Source organism: Amblyomma americanum, chromosome 3, assembly GCF_052857255.1.
Source record: "Amblyomma americanum isolate KBUSLIRL-KWMA chromosome 3, ASM5285725v1, whole genome shotgun sequence".
Taxonomy (NCBI): Eukaryota; Metazoa; Arthropoda; class Arachnida; order Ixodida; family Ixodidae; genus Amblyomma; species Amblyomma americanum.
The window spans coordinates 139,434,681-139,461,753 of NC_135499.1; the positions used below are offsets into that span (position 1 = coordinate 139,434,681).

Below are 27,073 nucleotides of genomic sequence, written 5' to 3' on the forward strand. Positions count from 1 at the left end.
GCTGGCCATTAGGCAGCATCTGTGTATATTGTTTCATTGAATTGTAAGCTGTGGGAAACGGTAGAAATCACCGTGTGCATCCTGGGTGTACAGTATCTGAGTGCTAGTAAATGCACATTATGTTGCTTTGAAACGCTAAAGTTTATTTAAAGATGCACTCTGAAATTTCAAGTTTTTTCAGCTCAAGCAAATCTCCTGGTCTCAGGGCACAGTAACTGCAATGGGTTTGTTTTATAACACCTGTCTGTAGCACAAGTGCCCTACATTGTCAGTCGTTTTGCTGTTTTTTTTCAGACTGAAGGCTCGAGTGATGTTCAGAAGGCTGCCCTGCAGGCACTGTGCCATTGCATATTGCGGAGGACCGCATCCACAGCTGTAACTGAGAATCTCAGGTGGTTCATTCTGCCCCTTGTTGCTCTTTTTGCTGTGCGCTTGTGCTGGTGACAGCTGCTCTGCTCAAACTTCTCACGTTCGTGCCAAATGTTTGGGTGCAAGTCTTTCTTATGCACTTTGTTTTTGTCAGGCTAAGTGCTCCCTAGGCTAACAACAGGCTCTTTTTAAGAACAAAGTGCACAAATCGTTGAAGGCATCAAGACTGCCTTTGGCTGAAGCGTCACTTTCCTGCTCTCACTTTCCTGCATCCTTTAAAACATTTAGGACATGCTTGGCAGCGTGCCCAAGACTGCGTATTAAGGGGAGATGCTGGTCTTGAAATGAAAATCGTTATCAATGGGGATATTTTTATGAAATTAGGTATATATATATGTATTTCTGCCTCCTGTTTTCAAAAATGTAATTAGTTTGAGTATAATCTCTATTAGTTCTCGTATGGGAAAATAACTGAAGCTTAATTAGGTGCTTTCTTATGGGTCGTTAAAACATTTTCCCTCAGCATTTTTTGGCTTCTATTGAAATGAAGCTGTAGCCAAAGACCTGCTATGAAGAGCTGTGCTATTCGTATTATTATTGAGATACATCATCATGTAGAAATCTCCAGTTAAGTTGAAGCACCATAATTATAATACGTAATTAGGCACATTACTGCTCACAAAATTTGGTGTGTTCCACTCAGTCATAAAAAAATAGCATTGCTCCATAATTTAGTCATGTTGACAAAAAACACAGTTGAGAAATTTGCATTTTAAAGTTGCGTACCAGTCATTTGGAGGTCATCGTAGAGGCCTCAGAAAATGGAGGAATGCGGACATTCTGAGAAGATTTCACAATGGCGAGTAATACCAGGACGTAGAGAAGAGTGAAGACGAAGTTGGTATCCATGTGGGACATGGTTCTAGGAATTGACAGGTGCGAAGCTCTGCTATATTTTTTTCTGAAACCGCGATTTCAGTGCTTCGGAGGCATCAAATATATTGACTTTTTAGTAGTTCAAATTCAAGGCCAAATTAGACCTTGAAACTTTGTAGGTAGGTACGTTAGAGTATACTGAACCCAAATATGCCAGTTTTGAAAAGTCAAAATTTTCTCTCCTTTTTTTTTACCATTTCAAGACCTGCGTCTCCTGTTAAAGGAGGATACTGCTTTCAGTGAAAATTTTTTTTATTTCTTGATATACTTGCGCAAACTTTTTGAGCATATCAGAAATAATATTTTGATTAATCTCACAAAATGTCACTGTTATATCTCAACAAAATTGTGTTCTAATGTTTATTTTCCTTCTGAACCTTGTGGAATGGCTGCCGAGTTAGGAAAATGTGGCAGACGGCTGGTCCAACATTTATTGCGTTCTTAATGGTGTGCTACAGGTTAAGGCAATCTTATAATTTTTTTTTTCCGCAAAACACAAATTTTGGCCTTAAAGTTTTTGCGATACAGTGTTCGTTGACATATCTACAGTGAGAAGAAAATTTCGGACAAGAAATTAAAATTCCTAAATTTGAAATACAAAGAATGCCATCACCTGTACTGTGGTTCCTAGGAGTGCAACAAAACAAACCTGGTCAAAAATAGATAAATCAGTTATGATGAAGAAATCTGCTCTGCAAGGCGAATATCTGGGCATAAAACTTCAACGGAAAAAAACGCATGTTGTTCAAGCGTTTCCCTGCAATGCACAGCTGCCACGGTTCACGAAGCAATTTTCTTTATAGTACTTCCCTGTTGATTGCAACAGCAAAACTTTGGGACAGCATAAAAAATGAGGCATACAAGAGGATACATCAATTTCAACTTTTTCGAATTTCAAAGCTGCGTCCTTCCTTAACAAAGAAAGTTTGGATTTGAGACTCGTTGCTTGCCTGTGTTCTAAATCGACTCTTGCATTGGATTGTCGTCGTTATATATGCAGCACTCACATATGTTCTGTGTGTCCTGGATTCTGTAAGATAGGGCTCGCTTTTGTTGAAGGTACACTTGAGGTGATTTCATGCATTGCCTGTTTGCTTATACAGACTGAAGTCTGTTGGAGTCCCTGTACCATACTCACTGCTTTTGTATGCATCCAAACGCACACACTTTTCATGAGAGGAGTCCTGTGTGTATCACCTGCGCTCAGCGGTGCCATTTGCGGTGTCATTATCGTAATACTAACGGCAAGTTGCCTATTCTCCCAGAGCCCAGTGGAACAGTGTGCTTGGTTCTGCCTGGCCGTATTGCCTAGCTAGCAGCGCCGTTACGCCAAAATAAAATGATCCTCGAGATATTAGGTAGTCACTGGTTATAGCTCACTTAAAGGCTCACTTGATGGATAGAGTTCTCTGACATTTTCTCTTTTTTCTGTATTTTACAAAATGAATAGAAGCTGTGGAGCTCAGCTGAAAATCACAAATTGTCTTTGCCGCTTAGGCTACAGCTTAATGCCTTTTATATGCACTTAATTTTTGTTTGTTCATTCTCAGCTTGGCCATTGAGACTGCGCCTGCGCAGAGCCTGTTGGCATGGGTTGAATGTATCTGTGACCTCTGCTGCGTTTTGTCCGGAAAGGCCGTAAGGCAAGTACTACTTCACTGGTATCAGTATATAGCTAGCTGATAAGCATTTGTGCTGGTGTTTGCATTTTTTAAATATCCTAATTAGGAAATACATAGGGAAGTCATTCACTCTGCATTTCATTTTGTAGCCTGCCATATGGGAGCGACTGGAAACAACCAAGTGCTGTCCGCTGCTGTGCATGTGAAGCAGGTTAGTTTAGACAAAAGACCTTAAGCATTGCCACGAATTCCCTTCACATGCGTGGATAACATCACCCTGAGCTGGTTCACACCACTTGTGCATCGGGTATCTTTGAACATTTTGCTGCACTTCTTCCATGCTTTTGTCTGACTGACATTCATTTGCTCACCCTATATGCATAAATAAATATATGTGGTCTCTTTTTTTCTCTCTCTTTTAGACAACCGTTCAGTAATTCCTATTTTCAGTGATGACAAACTCATGAGCGATTGTGTCATCAAGTTCTGCAGTTCCAGTCACAGTTCTGTTCGGAAAGGTGAGGGTGTATGTGTTGCCGATTGTGGTATATGATTCAGAGCAAGCTCTGGACGCTTGTTGCATCTCCATCTGTGCAGCCATGGTGTCTCGCCTCCCCAAAGTCCTTCGCCATCTCCGCATGGATGATGCTTTGGTTGGTGGTCTGCTGAACCTTCTGGAGGACGCCGATTACCTTGTCAGGATGAAGTTTGGGTGAGAACATTGATATTCTTCTTCCGCTGTGGAAGTCTACCAGTGAGGGAGAGTTGAGGTTTGTTTAGGTGAGCCCAGGCAGCACTTTCCTGAGATTAAATGTTAAATAAGGGCAGATATTAAGTGAAAACTTGTGTACCATACACCAATCAGATTGCTATAGGGAGCTAAGTGTCTGTGTTCTGTTTGGTTTTTCATCTATATTTGTACGCTACTAAAAGTAGATAGAGGGAATCAAAGTCGACGAGGAAAGCTGTTTTTAATGTTCTAGCACTGATCGTTTTTACGCAGAGGGATCTTTTTCTCTCAGGATTTTTCATGAATGCATTTTACTACCTTAGCCACCTGCAGCCTTTGATGTTGCTATAGCCAAGTTTGCCATTTGCTAAGATTTTGATGCATGCCAGAGCACTAAATATTTTTAGTGCTCTTAGGTAGTAAAATTGGATTAGTCTTTACTGTATTTTTTGCACAAAAAAGCTGCAAATGAATATCTTTATCTTAATTTTCAATTACGATTTAGTGTTTGCTCGTGCAAAAAAGTTATCTAAGTTTGCTCAAGAGATTATTGTCCCATAGTATTCTAGTGCAAATACATTAGAGTACACTATAAACTTGGATGCCCTCCTACGGTTGGACAGTCTTTTCTTCTGTTGTTGATTAGGTAACTCATTTAGGCCATAAGAAGAGACCTGAACCGGGGCAGTGGTCTGCCGTTAGCTAGTATCTGGTATTCAGTTTCTTTTGTAGCGAGAGCTACACTACTCTCACAGACGAGCATTTCGCCGTGCCTCTGGAAGACCAGTTCTGCGCATGTGCGAGGAGCAACAGGTGTGCCGTGTGTGACGTGATAACGCGCAGCCGACGCGCCGTCAGGAAGCAACAGGTGTGCTGCATGTGACGTCATAGCGCGCAGCCGGGGCGCGCCGCACGAGGAGCAGCAGCGTTGCACCGCATGTGATGTCATTGCGCGCAGCCAGCTGCGCTGGGGTTGCGCATGTGTGAGGAGGCGGTGCTCTGCCGTGTGTATATAATAAAAAGGGGAGGTGAGGCAGTGGCGGCGTAGCCGTTTGCTATGGAGAAGGAGAGCCGGGCCGCTGCTGAGTGGCGTCGAAGACAGGAGAAACTCGACTCGTCACACTTCGAGGTTGTGGCCTGGCAGTTAGCTGTCGAGAAGAGAAATAACGAACAGTGCTACATAATACATAATAACGCTGCATAATAACGCTCTCACTACGTATAACCTGGCATAGCTGAGCTAAGCCACTGCCAATTTTTTTAAAATGGTTAGTGCTATGTTAAGGTTCTTTTTGCATTCTCTTCTGCCTTGCAAGTAATCTTTTTGTTTTTTTTTCTGTGTACAAAATTTCCCAAAGGACAATAGTTGCCTTACATTTGCACTCTCTTTCCACGCATGCACGCACACACACACACACACACACACACACACACACACACACACACACACACACACACACACACACACACACACACACACACACACACACACACACACACACACACACACACACACACACACACACGCACACACACACGCACGCACGCACACACACGCACGCACACACACACACACACACAGAGAGAGAGAGAGAGAATGCTAAAACTCTAGAAGTACAGAAAGTCTCCACTTTGCAAATTTGTCTTTGCAAATTGCTACCTGAACAACAACACTGGCCCCCGTTTTGAACAGCTCCTGTCAAAATATGCAAGTTGCTGTAGGGGCGTGATTCAGTTTGTTTTGGGCTTCAATTGAACAAGCACCTAGGATTCCTTTGAAATATCTTCCAGAAACCGAATGGGTTTATGGATTGCTGTTTGAAAGCACATTGATAAACTACTACCACAACAGAAGTTTAAGTGATGTTTACATAATTTTGTAAGGTGGCATTGAAGGTTGTATATGTGTTCTCAAGATGGTCATATACAAGGTGTTTAATAGGTCGTGTGACTTTGCTATGTGGTGATATTATTTCTGTCAATAATGATCATGTGATCTCGGGGAAGAGGGTCTGGCTGCAAAAGCTAGCGCTGTGAAAAAAAGATTCAACCCCAAAGGCAGCGTGGTCCTTTTGCAGGGATCAACCATTGAAAGCCCTGGTGTCGTTGGGAGACCCCAGCGTTCACAGTGCCATTGTGTCAAGGTTGAAGCAGGCTCTTGGCAATGCCTGGCAGTCAGAAAATTCCCGTCTGCAAGACACACTGCTTACAGCTGTGGGTTGTGTTGGACAAGACTCGAAGAGCGAGGACTTGCAAGCGTTTGCTGTGCTGTGCTTGTTGCAGCATCTGCTGTGCCGCACTGCCGGCGTGGCTGACATTGCACACTACCAGGTGAGAGGGACCTCCTATTGGGAATGTGGAACTTATGGACATCTCATTTTAGGTTTTTTTTAACTGGAACCAAAGTTGTGGATGATTGCACATCACAGTTTATGTCAAGTCACGGAGGAGGCTTGATAGAGAAAGCATAGTACTGATGTGAAATACGTATTAGAAACGTGTGACCAGGCATACGGAAAGAACTTGTCGCAAAGAAAGCTGGAGATATTAGTTCAATAAGGAATTGAAACTTGCGGCAGAGACCTGGGATCGCTATTGGTGGCAGACATGCTTAAAAGGGGGCCAGCAACCACCCGTCCAGCTTGGCAGGTGAACACATTGATCACTTAGAGTGGGTCATTGTGAGCATCTCAGCCAAGTTTCACTATCATTCGTGGTGCGTATGGCAGTAACCTGGGAGTTTGTCATGGCTGTTATGGACAGGCGTTCCATTTGTGACGAGATGCTGGCTCGTGTCTTTTATATTGCTAGCTGTATTAGCCTAGTTCGCCTGGTTTCATGTCGGTGCCGTTGGTCCATACACATGCCGCATTCCTCAGCAGAAAGATAGACAACTGTATACATAGGTACACAGGCACTGACATCCTACAGCCATACTACATCTGCACTGCCCTGGACTCCATCCTCTTCCAGAGGCCAAATTGGTTGAACGAATTTGAACTGGAGGCCCTAACTCATATCGCACTGCAGAGTACGCTTTCCCTCAGCTACGAATGCACACAATCATTCATAGGCTACGGCGGCTATTTGTGTTTGTTCGGTGGCAGTGCAGTAGCAGTGGCAGTCACGAGTGGTGCCATCTGTGGTCCCATGAACAGTGCTGATCACTCATTATATAGTACTGAGGGTGAGCAGCTGTAAATATTTTTATCTTGGTTTTCTGTTGTAGCTTGTGGAAATGGCTGAATGTATGGGGTCCTCCACTGGTGTCATATTGAAGACATTCCGTCCCCTTGTAGGCAAGGTAAGCAATAACTATTAGTGTCTCTTTTCTCTTTTCCAAATGTTGGGAGATTTAGTCACGAAATAAGTTTCCCATTTCTAGCTTCGCTCTTTTGCTGTTATGTTAGTGTCAAGAACGCGTAATTTCTGTATTTACAGCAGGAGTATCTTGCGGGATGTGGTGAACTTTTTCTTTTTCTTGCAGTTTCTGTTCGAGAGCATGATGAAGTCGTACCAAGAAGGTGGCTTCTCGGTGAATGCCTTCCTCACCAATCTCATTGGCATATTTGGATCCACTGATGTTCGGAGCTTTCTCATTGTGAGTTGGGTATCTGTACTTTTTTTATGTCTGTAGAATTTTGTTTACCTTGCCTTCTTTGTTGTGCATCATGTATGGAGGCATTTTATGTGGTCCTTGTGTTTTTTTCTTGCGAGCCATTTGCTTTTTTTTTACTCATTTTCTTCTGTTCAGATAGCTTGCCTCCTTTAATTGAAGAACTCTCATAACACTGTACAAACCGTGGAAATCCCTCTCTTTTTTTTTTTTTTGAGCATGAAATAATATAATACCCGTGTTACATGGGCGTTTTCAACGGCAGTTCAGTTGACTCTCAGTTGAACTGAACGGCAGTTAGTGGTGTTACACGGCAATGCTAACTGCCGTTGAAATCTCAACGGCAGTTGAGTTCTACTGAGATCGGGGATCCCAGTTGAACGGCCAGCTGAGAAGATGGCGACCTACGGACCAAAAAACTTGCCCCCTTACCGGATTGTCTTGGCTCAGTGTGCTTCGACACGCGCGTATTTCTACTCCAAAGCAAAAAATACACAAAAAGAAGTCACTATAGGAAAAAATATATACACTACGATCATTTACAATAAGAAAAAAATGCATACACTGCTTTTTGCTTATTTTCAGTTCACTCTAGATGCGAGGTCATGTGGTTAGAGTGCTAACTGAACTTAACGCGAAGTGCTCGTGAAACAGCTGGCGATTCCAGTTGAGTTCAACGGCAGTTGAAATCCTCAACTGGTGGTTAACTAAACTGTCGTTGAAAACGCCCATGTAACACAGGTATAAGCTTCAGCAGGTGAACTGTCCTGTGCAAAGAAACTCCTGAAGTCTTGATTATGAAGGGCATCCAATTTAAAGGTAACTGCAAAAAGTGTCAGTTCAAAGCTTTAGACAGTCAAAAAGAAATAAAACACAGATAAATCCTATCAGTTTACATGGGGAACAAGGAACAATTATAAGTTGTGCTGAAAGTGACTTCTCTCGGTGCTTGAACGCAACTGTACGTATTGCGTCATATTTCTTTAGGTAGCAGCCAGAACCTGGATCTCATACCATATATGGTTTGTTCATGTATACTATTGTGCTCAGACTCAGTATGAGCTACAACGCACAAGATGTTGTGGAAGCGTAGAGGGGCTGAAAATTTATTCATTTATCTGTCTGTGCAAATTGAGTTCTGTCTGAAGCACATTTTTATTTTTCATCAAGTCGAATCCCCACTTGGTTTATTCTGGTCGCGTTGCAGGCCATAATGAGTGCAATAGCACATGTACCGCTGATCACTTCACACGAGCCATGTGTTCCTCAGTATAGTGCAGTATCTCTAACGTTTGCACTTTCTTAAAGGGGCTCTGAAACACCTTCTGAGGAGAGTACATAAACTCGCTTAATAAATTCTCTTTTCGTGAGCCCTTGAGCCAAATAATACTCGTCTACACACAGCAAAGAACCCGCAATCGCACGTGAAAGTTGGCGAGTCCTTTCCAATGACTTTTTCATGCTCGCGCCCTCCTCTGTTGCACACTCCTGCGTAATTCTGTTCAGCGATTGTTATGATGACTATGGATTTTTGTGGCGCAAGGGCATCTATGGTCAAACAGTGCCATGGCACAAGGTATTTTCGATTACTCAAGGTGCGCTTAAAGACCCATTTTCCAAGCATTTCGCCCCTGATAAGCCAAGTACCAGGCCAAGGGAAAGCTTGTACCCATTTATCACTGGTGGGTACCCGGCGGCACTGGGGATCGAACCTCACACCTCCAGAAAGCTGTGCACCCTGGGGAATTTCTAGCACATCGGCAGTGGGGCCTGTGGAGGAGCGCCAACCTTTGAGTGTGCGAAAAGTCACGAGAGGGAAAGGCAGGAAGACGCCGAAATTAAAATTTTGACTGCAGGTAATTCAGCTTCTACAGAACAGATTAAAAAAATTCTTGCTGGAGAATATTTGTGAAAATCGGGCATGCAGCAGCGTCCTACAATTTTTCATGCTGCATACTCGAATATCGAAGCCAGATTAAGCAAAAACAAGTGCGAATCGTCTTTTTTAGCATAAATATGCATCCGTCGCTACAGGGCACACCGCAGGTCACACCGGTGTGTGCGATTGGTCAAGAGGTCGTGACGTCACATTGAGGACCGGAGAAGCTGCCTACATGGATCTGGAGCTGCTTTCCATGTAGATCACAGCTTTCCACAGTGTTATAAAAGCTATCGTAGCGATTATTTTTTTGCTGACCTCAAAGAAAAAGATACCCCAGTTCGTTCATGCCACATATCACCTAAAGCCAAACAAAAGAAATGGAACTAAAACAATTCTACGCCTAGCCCAAGCAGGTGACAGCGGAAATATGCATATGCATTCCACGCTTAAAAGGTGTCGGGGAAACCTCAGCTCTTATTCTTGGAAAAGAAGGGGTGCGAACAATACTCAAGCTGGTTACCACCATCTGATGTCTCTTGCACCGCCCGAAAGTCTGTCTTCCTAAAGAAATGGCCCTAGGCATTGTGTACAAAATACCCTGCTTCGAGTCCCCAGTGTTGTTATTTCATGGAAAGAATGAAGCAGCACAAAGCTGATGTCAAAATAAGCGAAGCACAGTTGGCGTAGTGGCCAAGCACTGCTAGGCTTGTGACCACAGGATGTGTGTTGTGCATGTTCAGCAGATACCAGGAAATATTAATCGCTCCCTTGGAACCATTCGTTCTTCCCGACCTGGCGGTTAACTTGCCTGCAGTCACACCTTGACGAAGAAACCGAGTAAGGTATCGAAACGCTGTGTTTTCTTACAAGAACTTGGTTGGCATTCATTTCTTTCTTAAATTGGCATCCCAAACCAGAGAGACCTCTATCGAATGTTTTCATTTTATTCGCATAGGTATTAGTGACGAGGCAGCAACGGGTGGAAAAACAAGATGCCTCATATCAACAGCTTCAGTGCTTGCTTGGACGCGTCGAATCGAACATTTCTCAGCACGCCCCAAGAGATCACGCCCCAGGAGGTTTGGCTGCACCTATGCTGAAGAGAGTGACACATGCCTCAGCCTTTGTAAAGCTTCTACAAGGGCTCCATGAGCATGTCAGTCACATGCCATATGTGTGGGAAAACATCTCGCAGAGCCAACATGACCTCCGACACAACAGTGGGCTTTTTTCAACAGCCGGTCCCATGCAAATAATCGTGTCACTAATGGGTTACGCGACAATTAGCACACAGGCCTGTAGTGTGTCTCCTTGTGTGAAAAAAGGAGACATGCAAATGCAGCCAAGCGCATTTCCGTCACATCGCGGGGTCACACTACAAGGACTGATCGCTGTCAACACTTCACACAAAGAGAACTGAACTGTTTTATAGTAATGAAATTAGAATCGGAAGTCGAAGCCTTTAGCTCACTTTTCCTTTTTCAGGAGAGGCGTTTCTTGGTGATGGTGACATGCATCTCATATGCGTGAAAATCCAAGGAATGGTGTCGTGGTTCAGCCATGCCTCCTTGACAGAAAGCCCTAGAGATCGCAGTAGCGACAAGCTCTGCATGCAGCCGCTCTCACAAAAGTGCTTTGAGCAGAGTACGGTTGCTTTGGCTGGCTTGAAAGTCTCCCTCTTCAGAGCAGCAACCCTCTGTGCTGCGAGCTTTTGATCTTGAGGGAAACAATGGAAGACGACACAGTCGCGGCCATAGTTGTTCGTGCACCCAGTACCTCGTGTTCAACCTGGTGCTCAAACTCAGCTGACACATTTTGTACGTCCGCAACACATTTAACACAAACAATGCACGCAGCGTGAGAAACTACGCTTGCTGAAAGCTCGCTCGGGTGGCTCGAAGTATTCCCGGCTCCTCAACGTGACATCACGTTGGCCTATATATAGCCGATATGGACGAGGTTTCCCTCTTTGCTGTTCTCCTCTCCTGTGCTCGTGTGGGACGTGGGAGATTTTAACGCCACACTTTCAATTGGTGATTGCGCCAAGGTTTTAGCCAAAATAAAAAAAAAAACTTTACAGAATTAATCAACAACGAGTCTACTTCAGAACCCTGGGAGGTTAGCAGATTCGAAAGCTGCCTTAGTATCCCTTTAACATAGCAGGAGTACTGCACCTTTACTGAGAAGCCCTTTCAGAGCCCCTTTGAGCAAGTGTTTCCCAATGTGGCTGTTGCTGTGTGCAAGCAAATGACAATGTGTCACTGGTGTCTGGCCTTCTAAGTTGTTTATTTCTGCTGTACTGCTATACCTTCTTTTTTTCTATATTTTTATTTAATATAACTTAGTTTTGAGATGTCAGCGCATATTGTCTCTACTTTTTTAACGTGCTTTCTGGCATTATAAATGGTATCAGCAAGGATCTGCCAAAGCTGCCATACTATTTCTTTATAGATACAACGATTGACCATGTTTACCTCCATGGCCACAGCTAAGCATTCACCCGCTGAGGTCTGTGGCTAGACATAAATTAGTGTGGCCAGAAAAAAGAAATAAAAATAAAATTGCCCAGCCCGTGTGGCTAGACAAAAATTATTGTGGAACGATAAAAAGAACGAAAAATAAAGTGTCCCTGCCCGTGCCACTAAGTATAACGGGCTCGTGTGGCTAGACATATATTAGTGTGGGCAAAAAAAAAAAAAGAAAGAAAAGTAATGTTGCCCAGCCCGCACCGTGTGGATAGACAGTGAAAGCCATTACTAACGCATGTAGTCAAATCCAAACAATGAGAAGAACGAAAAGAAAGGTGGAACAGTCACACAACAATGTTCGCAGTCTTACCCTATTGCTAATGGGGAGGCACTACCCTTCATCTTGTGTGTGTACCCTGCTGTGGGGGCCCATCATTCAGCTGCTGATCCCAAGGTCACAGTATCCAATCTAGGCTGCGGCAACTACGTTTTGATGGAGGTGAAATGCCAAAACTCTCTTGTGCTGTGTGATGTCAGTGCACGTTAAAAGAACCCCAGGTGGTAGAATTGAATCCAGAGCCCTCCAGTACGGCATCCCTTGTAGCCTGTGTGCAGCTTCAGGGCATTAAAATTCACGTGACATAACGTGACAGAGAGAACATAGCATAATGTCTTGTATGTGCATGTTGTGGCACTTTGCAGAGTATGCTTCGCTTCCTTCTGCCTCCACTGGTACTCCAAGCTGAGCCCGCATGCTCTCGTCTCCTGCGGGGATTTGCCAAGGAGCTCAAGACTTGCCGTCGAGACCTGCTGATGACCAACTTCAAGCACGTCTTCCCTTACCTTGTCTGTCATGCTTCGGGTGACCAGCTGGCTACTGCCTTATCATTTGTCGAGGTACAAGTTCAGGCATAGTCATCATTTGTTTAACGTATTGTCAAGTATGGTGACATGATGTCATAGTTTATGTGGTTCTTGCTTGTTCATGTCAGAAGACACATTTTCTGTACTTTATTTAGTTCCGTTTTCGAAGTTTTTAAATGCAGATGTATTATCCAGTTTGCGTATGGTGACTCGGATGCAACAGAGGAGGGCAGTTACAGAAAGCCTTCGTAATTCATAAGCATTTCACTCATATGAATTTTCCAGGAGAGCAGGAAATAGCGATGCATAATATTTAAAATTATTTTTATCCAGTGCAATCCAGGACAAAGAAACCGAGTAATGGAAATGCAAATTCATTGTTTTCTTTTCATATCTCTCCAAAAAATACGTTCATGGTGTTTGCTTAAATATTTCTTTTACCAGTCTCATTGAGGAGTCTCTTTTAGAAGTGGCACTTTGTCTCAAAACATGAAAGGCATGCAACGTTTGGCTGTTGCATTCATCATTTTAATCGCCGCTGTAGGCAGTGTTATCAATCATCCCAACTTCACCAGCAGCAGGGTCGTCTCCCTCTATGGCAAAGTCATGCACTGTGATGCTTCTGCACTAAATTCGTGCCTGTTTGAGGCCTGACCGCTGCCATTGGGGCTTAAAAGGTCAACACACATGCGGAAGCAGTTTGAGGAGGTGGCTGTTACCACGCAGACACTTCAGCATGCAATAGATTACACTGCTTTCCAGAGTGGACAGCCCTGGCTGCCTGCAAGCATTTGCTTGCCTCCCAAAGTGCTGTTTATATATTTGAAACCTATGGGCTTAAGATTGCGAACCTGTCTGTGGACACACCGTGGACGTTCCTTGTTTTTATCGGCCTCAACAGAGCCATGACTTTAACCTTTTTCCATGGACAGGACCAGCACAACTTTCCTTCCCGCTCCTTCTTTATCTTTAAGTTTATCCCCCTCCTCCTGTGTAGGGTAGACAACCGGTCATATGCCTGGTTGAGATTTGCTTCCCTGCTTTTGAATTCTTCTCTCTCTTTTCTTGCTTGCATTGCAGTTTGTCAGTTTGTGCCATCCACCAGTGTCCAAGAAAGTGCTTGTTTCATCCCGAAATGTAGAACATTGCACGAAACACATACTATTTGGGACATTCAGAGAAAGTTTTCATTCCATTATTCAGATCAACCATTCTCATGCCATTGAAATTCTGCTGTAACAGGAATAAATTATTTTTGAGCAAAGGTAAAATTTGTACTCCATGGTGCTAAATAAGAACATTGAAGGGAAACAAGGGAGTTATAAATGGCTGTCCTGTATTAGCAGGTTTAGACATTCAATACCTTTTGCATGCTAGGAAGGTGAACTCAGTGGTCAACATCTATTAGTCTTAGCATGAAAGATGCTATGTTGTTCATTTATGCTCAGCAGTACCACTTTGTTAGAATATTGCAAATTGTTTTTACACAACTGGACGTCATATGAGTTTGTGCGTGGAGTGTGCACAAAAAGGAAATGCTGCTGATAGGCCATGTCTAACATGCAAAGACTAACCTTTTCTGTGATGTTCCTTTGCTTGGCAGGCAGAGACGGGCCTTGGCATCGGCAATGTGCTTCGCTTTGACTTCCAGCGCATCTTGAATGAGCTTCTCTTCCACCTGGGCAGCCACTATGAGCAGGTGCACGACGGCCTGGTGGTGCTGGCCAGGGAAGATGGTTTTCGCCCCATCCGTTCCACCAAGGATTTGGTAAGAGCTGGGATGAAGTCCAGTAGACTGGGTACTGTGGAAGTAGGCAGTACAGTGGATTTTCATTAATCTGAACTCTTTTAAGGGGCACCCTGGTGATAGAAATACTTCTTTATTCGTGAGTAGATATGCAGTTCTTACTGTTAAAATTTGGGCTATTTTTGTACTTTTATATCCCGCTTCAAAAATTGCAGGCATTTATTTTCTAGAGCATAGTTTCAGGTATATTAAGGAAAGTAGTAGATCTTTCATTTGCAGGAACCTTGCTTAGTAGAAATAAGCAAGCCACACCACCGCCAGCGCTCCTGTCAAGTACCCACAGCCTCTTGGGGCTCTGCCATGTTCACCAGGCATGCCACCCGCACAGGCGCTCTTGTCAAAAGATAAACATCTCATGATGTTATCAGTGTGCAGCATCTTGACTTGCTGCCAAGGCCAGCTCTGCAGATGGCATGGAACTGAGGAATGTGCTAAGAAAAGCAATGCTTAAAGAAAAAAAAAGAACACCCTGAATGCCAAAAGTGGCGGGGTGGGTTTATTACTTGAGTAAATAGGTAATTTGTTGTTTTTGCTTATCAGCTATTGCCTGCACCATCATGCCCAGAGGCTTCTTATTGGTCATTATAACTAGTTAATCTACTGCACTTGTTTGTTTTTTATAAAGCTCACTGTAGAGAAGACATGGTACTATCTTGTGGAAGCATGCATCAGCATAGTAGTGCTTACAGAGCCGCATGATGACACTAAGATCAGGAAAGTTTCTAGTTTAGGATATCAGGCCACACTGAAAACACACTCTTGGAGTGTATAAAAGCTCTTTTTTTTCTGAGATATACAAAGCTCAGTTTTTTTTCTTCTTTTCTTGTTTTATGGAGGGGGGTACTTGTTTATGTCATCATTCTTAATACACATTGCTTTTGCAAAATGGACACTGCACATATTAGTTCAGCACTGAAGAATAAATTCAAATTTATGTAAGCAAATGTCTTTATGTCTTTAGTGAAGTGAAAGATGTATAGCTAGCAAGGAAAACAATGAAACATAACAAAATTATTTCCCACAAATAAAATAAATCATGGGATACTTAAGCAATATGAGAGCCATTATCTTAATTATTCTGTGGTTAAATTTTAGCAGTCAACTTTCATGAACCTGCGTTTTATGCTATCTGGAAAGGCTTTTTCTGTAGGCTGCTATTTAACGGGTTGTGCCGTTCAGCAAGAGGGATTGTGCAATAAAATATTCATACGTTTGCTAGACGAAACCAATGGCCATCATTTTATGAGGTCTGCTTATTGTTTGGTAATTTTGTGTTATGCCTCAAAAAAGAAAAAAAAGACCCGAGCACTACATGTGCAGTGCTATTTATTACTACCACCCACCGTTAAATTTTTTGGTGCGTTTTTAACACCTTTATTAACAGTGTTTTCACATCTCCGAAAAATTCCCACTTATTCACTCTAGTCTGAGGGTGTATTTTACACTAGAAGCTCAAGTTAATTGGCTCAGAAGATTTTCAGTCACATGTTTATTGATACTTTACGAACATCGAGAAGTTGCAGTCTCAAGCTAAGAGACAACATTTGTGGGAATGGCTTGGTGCCGATGCTTTAAGACACCATACCTAATGGCTGTTGAGCTATAAGTTCAATTTCCTAAGGCACGTGTTTCAGTGATAGCCAGTGTAGTATTAAATTTCAGACGAGCACATAGGCCTGCATTACAGTGTTTGGCATAATGTTCCAAGCGTTATGTTGTTTTAATAGTTGGTCAGTCTACCTTTTGTTTTCGTTGTCAACATTCCAGGCTGAGTTCCTGCAGCCAAGGCTGCTTGGTTTCCTGACTTTCTTTGACCTCCAGCTTGTGAACAAGAGTGTGCCAGATGATAAAAAAAAGGAGGTTTGTAACACGCTCACATTCTTCTCATTTTCCCATTCTACACTCGAAGTGCACGTTTCAGAACATTTGAGTGCCTTTTTTCCAGTACTAAATGTGTGCTGTGTCCAGATTTAGTGTGCATGACCGTGCATTTTCAGGATGAAGAATTATTGCTTGTGAGCAATGAACAAGTGCTCCTTTTACAGTCTTTGCATTTGGCACTAAGTGAGCATTCTCTGGGTGACTGAGTTGGTTTGCCTTAGGAATGAATGAACATGGTAAGTACACTACACAAAGAAATATTTACATAAGCAAAGTCTCAGGATTAGCATTCTGTCAAGGCACAAAAAGTAAAAACAAATGTCCGAGAACAGTTGCAGTCCTGTCTCTCTGCCACCCTCTTTTTTTTATACTTATTTTTGCCGTTGGAAGTGGTGAAATGTCTCGCTGCTTTTGTAAATCCTAAGGATTCTGTCTAAATTGATGGTTTGGAAGCTTTTATTTTTCTAGGCCTTTTGTTTGCTCTTTGTGAAAAAAAAAAAGAATTTGTTTAATTTTTTTTCTAGGTTGCGATGAGAAATCTGCAGCATGCTGCTAACTTTCTAACGTGTTGTTGCAGGCACTCAGGAGCCTAGAGTGCGTCCTCCATCTCATGGGGCAGCGGCATGTGACAGCGCTTCGAATGAAGCTCATGGCAACACTGAAGCTGGCGTTGCGACTTAATCATGGCGAATTTCCATCCATCAACACTGGTCTATGGAGCACGTTTATCCACAAGTAGGTATCGTTGAGCTGCCTCTCATGTTGCACTTTTATTTGAAAGGTCATTTGGTTGTGGTCTTCTTGTTATAACCAGATGGGCACAGAATTGGGCAATCTTTTGCCTTCTGGCAGCTGTACCATTGATAATAACCTGTGTGATTAATATCCTTTCATAACCTGCCTTCGGCATGTTTTTTTTTTTTTTTGTGCAGAGCTGTAATAGATCACTGGGGATATAAACTCAAAAAAACTAAATTAAACTTTTGAAGGGCTCACTGCCATATTTTGAAAAGGGAGCATGCTGATACCCTTACATTGGCACTTTCCTTGAAAACTCTTTTTGCGGATTTTCTTTGGTGAGGTTAATTTGAACTGTTTCATTCATTTTTTTGCCAACTGCTCCGTCACTTTGATTTGATGTACATGTGTCATTTAATGCTTGCAGTAAAAGGTGATAGACAGGCTCTTAATAATAAACTGTGGTTCTGAGTTATATGGGCTCGAAATACTCTGGCACATCAAATGGGCCCCTGAATTCCCGTTAGCACAGTTGAGTAAGTTTTCCTTAATATCTTACTCCTAGCCTAGAGCCAGCATCCACAGGACCACTGCTGAGTCAAATTGTTGCCACATTATTGCCGCTGCTCAAGCTGGATCCCGAAGGTGCAACAAGCATTTTCAACTTTCTCTTCATAGACAATAGGTAAGTCTACATCTTGGGTGAAATGAAAAAACCCGAGCTCAATCAATCGATCAGTCAATCAATAACTCAATCAATCAATCAATCAATCAATCAATCAATCAATCAATCAATCAATTTCTTCTGCACTGCAAAGACACTACAGATTCAGGTCTGCCAAAGCCTCATTGGGCTTGTATGGCAGCGCCCGGCAGGTAGCAAGAAGTCACGTGCGGTACTTAAAAACTAAGAATAACAGAAAGCAACAGAAAAGTAGGACAGCAATAAAACGTTGAACACATCACACCTCGCAGTTAATTGGAAAAAACGCTGAATCCATTAACTACATCAACAACAAATGTATATCAGGCAGTGAGTGTAGATGATGAAAGTTCAGTAATATATGACCATGAAAGGAACGACGAGACAAAACTGGTGATAAATTATACCAAAAATTTTAACACAAAGTTAAAGGTCAGATGAAAACAGATGAATGCAATAGTTTTTTTAGTTTATAATTTGTACCCACAGAAAATGCACTTGACGGCAACACATTTAGTAACGAAGGAACATAGAATGCACGAGTTCTTTTACCAGCGAGTGGAACACCGGGGAATGCTATACCTCCCTTTTGGTCTGAGAGATCTACTCGGAACATACTCAACTTTGTACGCACTTTCCCAAAAATGTTTGAGTACAACTGTTTCAAATAAGAGATCATTAAAGTTTGGGAGCCTTAAAAAACTAATAACATCACATTCCTTTGGAAGTTGAAAATCGTGAGCATTGTTTTTTAAGATTGAGCGCAAGATGGAGTTAAGTCTGTTTTGCCAACGAAGCGCACAATGCCCATAAACCGTTATGCCATACCTTAAAACACTGTAACCTGTATTATTGCTTTTCTAATGGTTTTTGAAAAAGGCATGTAGTGTCTAATATTGAACAGCAAGCAAGAAAGAGCACGTAATTTCTGACAGCCATGGTGAAGGTGAGAATTCCAAGATAAGTCACTTTCAAACTGCAAACCAAGATATTTTATGCAGGAAGCATAAACCAGTGGAGTACAGGACCACGGGGCACAATCAGATGTATGTAAAAGTAAATACCGGTCAAGCGTCAACTTCTTTAATAGGTTACAGAAGCATATCAGATTAGCTTTGGATACGTTAACGTTGATAAGATTGTGAGCGAACCAGTCCATAACTTTTGTTGAAATACTTTGAAGATCATTAATAGCATCAGAAAAGTGCTCCGCACAGGAAATGATAACCGTATCATCAGCATATTGAAACAAACGACCGGGCACTGAGTTAACTAGATCATTAACAAAGATATTAAATAGCAAAGGGCTCAGAATGGATCCTTGGGTATACCAGTATTGATATCAGTTCAACTCCTGCGAAAATTGGTGACCAAGACTAGCTGCCGTCTGTTCTGTAAGAAATTGGTAAGAAATAGCAAAAACAAGCCTCTAAATCCTAACATTTGAAGTTTAGTAGAGAGTAGGCTATGACAAACACTGTCAAATGCTTTGCTCACGTCTAGAAACATAGGGTACTGAACAGCCTTTGGACTGAGACAAAAACCTCTCACATGCGTCCGACATGCTCGGAAGCAGTGCAGATATTTGTGACATTTCAAGTGCAGTACCAGTATTTAAAAACGTCGATTGTAGATTTTTTTTATGCAATGAAAGTGTTGCAGATTCTCCACTGAAGTAGTAAGGCGCTCTACATGAAAGCCGCTCTGTTTGAATAAAGTTGTTGGACAGGAAATTGCAGTGAACGTGTTTTTGATGAGATCATTTGAAATGCAGTGGTGGTGGATTTGTCTTGGGTATGGAGAGCAAACTACTGAGAGCTCAGAAGCATGTGCAAAGGAGTGAAGGGCGTGTTGATTACTTCTCTGTGATTATGGCTTCCAGTGTTGCAGTGCAGTTGCTGAGAGTAGGGCACATGATGTGCAGAGATTGTGTGTTCAGTCCCCGCTGGTGACATGTCTTTTTTTTTTTGCTTCTGCTTTGCCTAAAATTAATCTGAATGACATGAACAAAACTTCACTACCCCGGAGACAATAACCCCAGATACTCTGTGTTCACAAACCAAAGCCTACGTTATTACGGTACATTGCTTCTGTAGGCGGTAAATTTCAGGTCTTACTTATGCTTAGATAGCATATATGTGTAAAAATTTCCTTATCTTGTTTCATTAGATTTTCCCACTCCCACTTGAAGCACTGCATGCTAACTGTGAGCTGAGTGCTGTGACCTGTGTGCTCGATGTGTGCACTCATTTCACTTCTCTGTTTTCAGAGAGCATCACATCAGCTTTTTTCATGACCTTCACTTTATTTCCGAGCTTCCAGAACTTGAACATGTTCAACACACTGTAGCAACTCCAGAGAACAAAGGGTAATTATTATTTCTGGAAGAATTTTCCTGACTTCTATTTAGACATACTAGCTTAATTCAATTGGCAGCTTTTGCCCATTCAGCTCTGCACTATATGAGCACAAATTGTAGGAGTATTAGATAGTTACTGCGTGCATGATATAGTAACAATAATCATTGTCAGCCTGACTGCGTCCACTGAAAGACAAATGCCTTTCTCGTTGAATCTTCAACTAACCAGGTCGTACACAGACTGTGGGTACCCCATTCCTGTAAACTTCCTTATGTCATCTACCTGCCTGACTCTGTGCCGCTTCTTGCTATGTTTACTTTCTCTTGGAATCCACTCTGTCACCCTGAGGGATTACTGATTATGTATTCTCCGCATTACATGCATTTACTGAGTTCACCTCCTGTTCTCGATTTATTTCAACTAGGATGTCATTAACTCACATTTGTTCCCTAACCCACTCCGCGTTCTGTCTCTTACGTTACCCCTGTCATTTTTCCTTTCCATAGCTTGCTACATATAGCTTCATGCGTGTAGTGAAGTCTGCAGCATATAGTGGTTTGAATTGTAGGACAACGCTTGTCTGTGTGTAATTCTAGTATTACTGTAAAGAGCCCATGTAGACATTCACAAAAGAAATTTTTTAATTTTAATTTTTTATGTTTATCATTGGCACAATTTAAATCTGAGAAAAGCAAGTCTTTAGCTATGCGTTTCATCATTGCCATCATCATCAGCAGCAGCAGGGTAACTATGTTCACTGCAAGACAAAGGCTTCCCCATATCCCTTCAATTAACCTAGCCTTGTGCCAGCTGTGCACACCTTATCCCCGTCGTCCATTGTATTATCCCTACCTTATCATCATTGCCATTGGGTGTTAAATAAGCTTGTGTGAATAGTGGTTTTTTGGTTTGAAACGAATTCGAAGCAAATAGTGATTATCTCTGATTAATTTCAAAGTCAATACTTTTGCACACAAGGCAGATTGAACAACACAATAGGTATTTTCAAAACCTTATGCTTTTCTAACACATTAGGCCATTACATTAAAAAAAAAAGCAAAAGAGTGCATTGGAGCTGTGTTGACCTTTTACATAAATGGCCGTCTCCAACAGCGGGAGTCGACCTACACACAGAGCCGACCATTTGCAATGTCTGAGGTAGGTATGGCCGAGCCGTGGTTATCACGTGCCTCGTGCAGGTGTCTGCACCTGCCATAATTCATGGAGCTCCACAATAAAAAAAAAATGAAATTGTCAGTTTGTATACAAATCGTTCCCTCTAGTGAAGATTTGAACTACATACCTTATTTGGCTCGCTCAACCTGGTGGTTGCTTTCCCGGACAAGCGGTACGTAGTACGAGAGCAAACTTTTGGTTATTTCAGTAACACGCGACACGTGCATCGAGAAGCTACGGGACTGTTGGGAGTTCAGTTTGCTGCTTATTCAGCTGGGCCACATGCAAATGGAATGCATGGCAGTTGTGCCATTTTATCATTTTTGATTGTCACTAGCCTTCGACAGCTGGTTTGAATTGTGATTACATTGTTGTGCAGCTGTTGCTTTTAGCCGTGCTCTGTGATGCCTTCCCGCAGGAAGTAAGCTGAACTGAAACCACTTGAAGCAAGCATTTCAGAAACGTTATTTGCTTTAGATAGATAGTTGAAGATTTTGAATGCCAAGCGTTCAGTTCAAATCGAATATTGAATACTTTACTAGTATTCGACGGAATATTCAAAATTATTGAATACTATTCTCACAGGCCTGGTGTTAAAGATGATGTGTTGCCTTGCGTTATCCACAGAGAGAACAACCTGAGTACCATTTTAGGCCGCTGCTTGAATGGCATTGCACATGAGAACCTGGATGTTCGTGTGTTGGCCCTGGGAAAACTGAAGAAGGTGCTTTCAGCTAATCAGGTACTTCAGCTCTGTATTTCTTAGCTTTTGGTTCAACTGCTGGCTGTTTTTAAGCAGGGTCTTCAATGAGCTTTGTCTTCTGAGCTGTAATTTGTTTTGTTTTGGAATTGAATGACGTTACATTTATGGGAAAGTTTTGAATATTCTCATTCCCATGAGCACATCATGTGAGAGAATGAGAGTGGCTGTTGGCAACAACAATGGCGCATGGCATGGGGGACCCATTCAACAAATGCAAAGAGTGTGTCTTCCAGATGTTCCTTCATTTTGGGAAACTGCTAGCAGTCTGGTGTCGCAAGATTTCAACTACAAGGTTGGTGAGGCTAAGCGGCTGTCCTCATTTTTCTGTGGTGGCGTGCAGTGGCTTACAGACTAAGGAGAGGGAGGAGCGCATACTGGTTGAGACTGTGTCAAAAATTGATGTGCTCCTATGAAAGAAGGCACCCCAAACTTTAATTTTAGTGTGACATCTTTCACTTCCGTCACTTAATAAAAAACTTACGGCCAGAAGGAAATCTCAGTGAACAGCCCTCACATGCACACGTGCATGTGTGCGTGCATGTGTGCATGAGTGCACATTTCTGGCACCTTGTCTTTCAATAGAATGAGCTGGCGGAACATTTGCTCACTCGAGAGTCTCTGGATCCGCTGGTGTCAAGGCTGATTGTTCAGGTGAGTGAGAAAAGTTATTTTGTATGCTTCCTGCCAATATTTTGCAATGTAGAAAAGAAAAGAAAAACAAATAACTATTTTCACAGTGCACCCACCCTTCAAAACATTGAAAATGAGCTCAATTCCATTATGATGCCTTTTCTCATCTGTCAAATTCAGCTTCTGAATGGATGCCGGGAAGCTGATTCTAAAGTTCATATTCTCCTGGCTGAATGCTTTGGAGAACTTGGAGCCATTGATCCTGGCAGGTGAGTGTTGGTGCCTTATACGGGCACTGGCATACAGTAATCAACAACAACAACAACAAAAAATTGTTTACTGTATAACAGCTTATAGCAGACATTTTACATGTCCTGCATCTGAATATGGGGCTCAAGTGTGATATGCTTGTGGTCCATTTCCCTCTTATCTTATGACAATACAGGTTATAGCCCAGCTTTTAGTGAAATAGGTGAAAACAAGCGTCCGTGGAGCACACTGTCGGGTTAGCGTTTTCAAACATATGCATACCTATATGTTTGACACATACCAAGTGTTGACATATGCAGTTTATTGGGGAGCAGGCAGTGTGGACTTTACCAGAAATGTCGCAAGAACTTCACAGGCTCGGCTAGTAATCAAACTCGCATGGTTTTTAGGCTGGAACTAAAGCTCTTGACAACTGAAAAAGCAGTTGCCGTCCACACGGGTGTTGATGACAAGAGCTTTGCAGTTGACCTGCTGCAACGACTGTGTCACTCCTATCTTGCGGCTGAAGACAGCAGAGTCCAGGTGTGTATGGTGATGGGTTGGGGCTTGGTTGTGTTGCCGGTTCGAAAACCTGAGAGAACATTTCTACACAAAGCAAAAAAAAAATAATGCTTGGTATGTATTACTTCTTTCATTTTACTGTTCTTGAAACCTTTGCTTTATCACTATAATAAGCATGTGTAATAAAAATCAGTTGCTGCATGACATCTTGTAGTGTATCCCATTTATCGAAGTTTTTTAGGTTCCAGGAATCGCGTTTTCAAACAGTTTAGGAAGATTGTTTCTCCTTCTTGTTTGTGGTAATGTTATTGCAAAAGTTAGGCTTCATTCGGTGGCATAACCTTATTTTTGCAAAAAAGTAACCTCACATTTAGTGTGTTTAGCATAACTCTAGCTCAAGTGCACAGCTTTGGTTAACAGGGAAAATTATTTCATCACAGAGTTGGTTGTCTTGTTAACTTTTAAATGTGCTGGAATAAGCGACATTTGGCAATAGATGTATTTCTTTCACCTCTCACATCTATCTTTTAGGAACGGTTACGACTGCTTGATTAGGGTTCTATGTCAGAGTGTTTGCTGGCCTTTAAAAGCACCTTTCCTGGGTGAGCTCTAAAGCCACCTTTCTAGCCTACAGTTCTAAGTGAGAAACACCATCCTGCTGTATGAGGTTTGTGTATTGTACATATATTCAAGTAAACTAGTGGGTTTATTGGAATTCCAGGAAGGGAGGAAAATAGGGAATGGGAACAGAAATAACTGAAAACAGCCTGTGTATGTAAATCAGCGAATGCACGCTTTCAGGACTGTTCATCCTACGCCATTCAAGAGGTTTTGAAGATCTACAAGTGCAATGAGACGAGGTCTACTCTTGGACGAAATCTGTGGAAGAGTTTTTCTCCTGAAGTGCAGGAGATCTTCACCCCAATGCTCAGTTCTAGGTTTGGATCTTTGCTTTATTTTCCAGCTGCCCTATAGAAAGTGACAGTTGTCTTTAGTGAGAGCACCTAAACAGTGCTGTTGTAATGTCATTGCAAAGAACTAAACATCTGACATGTAGCATGCACTTTCATTTCAGGTACATCATGTCGAACAGTGGCTCAGCGGAATACCCACACCCACTGTTTGGCACCAATTATGCTCAAAACTTTCGTGACTGGCTGGCAAATTGGACACTTGATCTTCTGGACAAGGTTTAATAGCTCTCCGTTTTCTTCGAGCATGAATTCTTTTTTTTTTTATGGCATGACAGAAGTAGCTCTCACTGCTGTTGTGGTAACATGTCCTTCTGATCACTGTTCATTTTTTGTTTACCTCCTAGTGTTGCAGTTTATTGCCCTCTGTGCTCTCAGTTGTGCATTGACACTATATTCCTGTAATCTGTCAGCGTATTTGCAGCATGAATTAGCGTGAAAAGAAGTGCAGACCACATATGGAGCATGCATAATTCTGGGCTGTAACCAATAGTATTGTAGGTATACGTATTGAGATTCCCTTTCACTCTGTATTTTATATCTAACAATGCAACACTTTTGCACCAGCCCACAAATACACCTGTTCATCTATTAGGGACCCTTGAACTAGTGGTGCCGTCTATTGAAAAAGAAAGAGAACACAAGAATGCACCACAAGTAAAGTTGGAACAAATTTTTGCAGTGTGTCATATATACTAGTATTCTGATATTTCGTTGCACCGTGCAAGTGGTGGTAATATCTTTTTTTTTTTTAATCACGAAAGTACTATTCAATGAGCTAGTGGTGTTGAGTGAGGCCATGAAATGCCACTTAAGTGACTTTTGTGCCCAGATGAAATGCCCGAGCCACACTCGATTCTGTCCCTCTGTCGCAACCGACCTTAGCTATGTTCTCAATCCTGCCTTTTTTATATTGTATCCTCAAACCAATGTATCCACTCTGCTAAGATCTTGAAAACAAGTGTGCCGTACCAATAAGTTCATAAATTTTGAAAATCTATTCCAGAATGACATTCAATTTCTTTTAGCTCTCCGGCAACAATGTTAAACTCAGTATGTAATGCTCTGAATATAACTCTTGGTGTACAGGTGAAAGGAGAAAAGGCACTGCAGGTGTTTAAGGCCTGCTCATTAGTGTTCAAGAATGACTCCAACCTGGCCTTGTTCCTCTTGCCACGAGTGCTTGTGTGTGTACTTGCTGACACAGACGATGCAGGCAGGGAACAGGTGTGTATTGTTTTCTTTTTTCTCTCAAGTAAGTTTTGCCTGTGTTACTCCCTCTGTTTGTGGTGAAATATGGTCTGTACCCTGCAATTGATCATGCTCGTTGACTGAAGAGAAGTCGTTTGAGATTAATAATGAAATGTTAATACTAATAATGTGTGTTCCTGTGCCTATGAGAGAAGGGGAGCGTACAAAGGGACACAGCATGGCTTTTCTTTACAAAGCCTTGTAGCATCTAGACATCACATGGTAAAATGAAATGGGAGTGCATACTTCTGCCGACGTCTTTCTTTTTAATGCGTTTGCATAAAACCCCAATGTCCGTTCTTCCGTCCATCCGAAGCCTTGGTTTAGCAGGTGGCAAAGTGGAGAGGGGAAATGGTCTTTCCACTTTCAGGAGAGAGGAGGGAGAGGGAAAATGAGAGGGTGGAGGCGAGGAGTGGTAGGCACAGGAGAGTAAAGAAAGTATGGAGTTTCGCACACATACAATGCTCTGCCACATCAGTCAAATTGATTGTCTAGAATTTTTTTATTATAATAAATAGGAGATTGCATTATAGCAGATAAATTGACAAGTGCACTGAAATAGCTCACTATTGTAAGTGCAGTGTGCTTTGCCAGATTTAGGTGTGCCACAATCTGAGAGAAAGGTGAAAAAAGCCCTGTATAGTGTAAAAATTTTTCAAAGCCAAATTTTCTGAAATAATGGGATGAAACTAAAGTGAATTTGAAGAACTAGTTATTCAGAGCCTCAAGGATAAAAAACGTAGCACAAAAAAGACGAGTACTCGGAAAAACAGACACATACAGCGTTTACTTCCAACAAAGATGTTGGAAGTTAGCGTTGTGTGTGTCTGTCTTTCGTAGTCCATCTTTTTTGCGCTACATTTTTTACCCTTGAAATGAACCAACAAGCCCGAGCGTCTACCCTTCTGAATTACCCGTAAGACAGGCCTTCGGCTCCCTAACATCGGCGGCTGACACTTAAGGAAGAAGACGACGACAAGCACTAAATGTTCTAATGCTCATGCATGCTCTGAACTGATCGCTGCTGCTGGACTGGATCTTAACTGTCCTGGTAGTCATTTGCGACGCAGCGCCTTGGAAGACTTCCTGCATTACACGTGCTGGAGGTGCGGGGCATCGATCCCAGTACCTCTCAGAAGGATGACATCGTGAGATGACCGGGCGAGGACGAGGAACTCTATTGTGTACGAAACGTCCTCGATAAGAAGGCGGGCTCTGCAAGCGGCTATTGGTTGAATGTCCTGGGCGCTGGCAGTATGAAGAGAAACAGCAGGAAGAGGTGTTGTCACTTTTTTAAGTCGGCGACAGAGCGTGTGACTCAGAACGGAAACGGCTGCGCCAGCGTCAACAAGCGCTTCGATGGTGACTCCTTCAATGAACACAGTGATAATATTGGCGGGCACGGAAACAGGTCTTGAACGAGTCGCTGGCGGCGCAGTTCTTACCATTCAGAGCCTGTTTTTCAGCTTAGGTTTCCTTATGCATTTCTTTCTTGTTATTCGTGGTACTTCAGAGTAAGAAGTCTGTATGCATGC

At 42.4% G+C, this 27,073-nt stretch overlaps 1 protein-coding gene across 1 annotated transcript in view; it reads left to right on the top strand.

Moving 5' to 3' along the window:
- Positions 1 to 27,073, top strand: part of mei-41 (ATR serine/threonine kinase meiotic 41) — an 84,427-nt gene that overhangs the window by 23,480 nt on the left and 33,874 nt on the right. The window contains exons 15-35 of the mRNA XM_077658011.1: positions 295 to 392; positions 2,856 to 2,948; positions 3,077 to 3,138; positions 3,350 to 3,445; positions 3,525 to 3,639; positions 5,736 to 5,988; positions 6,887 to 6,961; positions 7,145 to 7,258; positions 12,326 to 12,520; positions 14,091 to 14,255; positions 16,062 to 16,154; positions 16,753 to 16,910; positions 17,479 to 17,598; positions 19,886 to 19,984; positions 21,780 to 21,894; positions 22,498 to 22,566; positions 22,726 to 22,814; positions 23,205 to 23,337; positions 24,118 to 24,254; positions 24,392 to 24,506; positions 25,377 to 25,514. Coding sequence (XP_077514137.1) covers positions 295 to 392; positions 2,856 to 2,948; positions 3,077 to 3,138; positions 3,350 to 3,445; positions 3,525 to 3,639; positions 5,736 to 5,988; positions 6,887 to 6,961; positions 7,145 to 7,258; positions 12,326 to 12,520; positions 14,091 to 14,255; positions 16,062 to 16,154; positions 16,753 to 16,910; positions 17,479 to 17,598; positions 19,886 to 19,984; positions 21,780 to 21,894; positions 22,498 to 22,566; positions 22,726 to 22,814; positions 23,205 to 23,337; positions 24,118 to 24,254; positions 24,392 to 24,506; positions 25,377 to 25,514 — 2,532 coding nt within the window. The remainder of the gene's footprint in view (positions 1 to 294; positions 393 to 2,855; positions 2,949 to 3,076; positions 3,139 to 3,349; positions 3,446 to 3,524; positions 3,640 to 5,735; positions 5,989 to 6,886; positions 6,962 to 7,144; positions 7,259 to 12,325; positions 12,521 to 14,090; positions 14,256 to 16,061; positions 16,155 to 16,752; positions 16,911 to 17,478; positions 17,599 to 19,885; positions 19,985 to 21,779; positions 21,895 to 22,497; positions 22,567 to 22,725; positions 22,815 to 23,204; positions 23,338 to 24,117; positions 24,255 to 24,391; positions 24,507 to 25,376; positions 25,515 to 27,073) is intronic.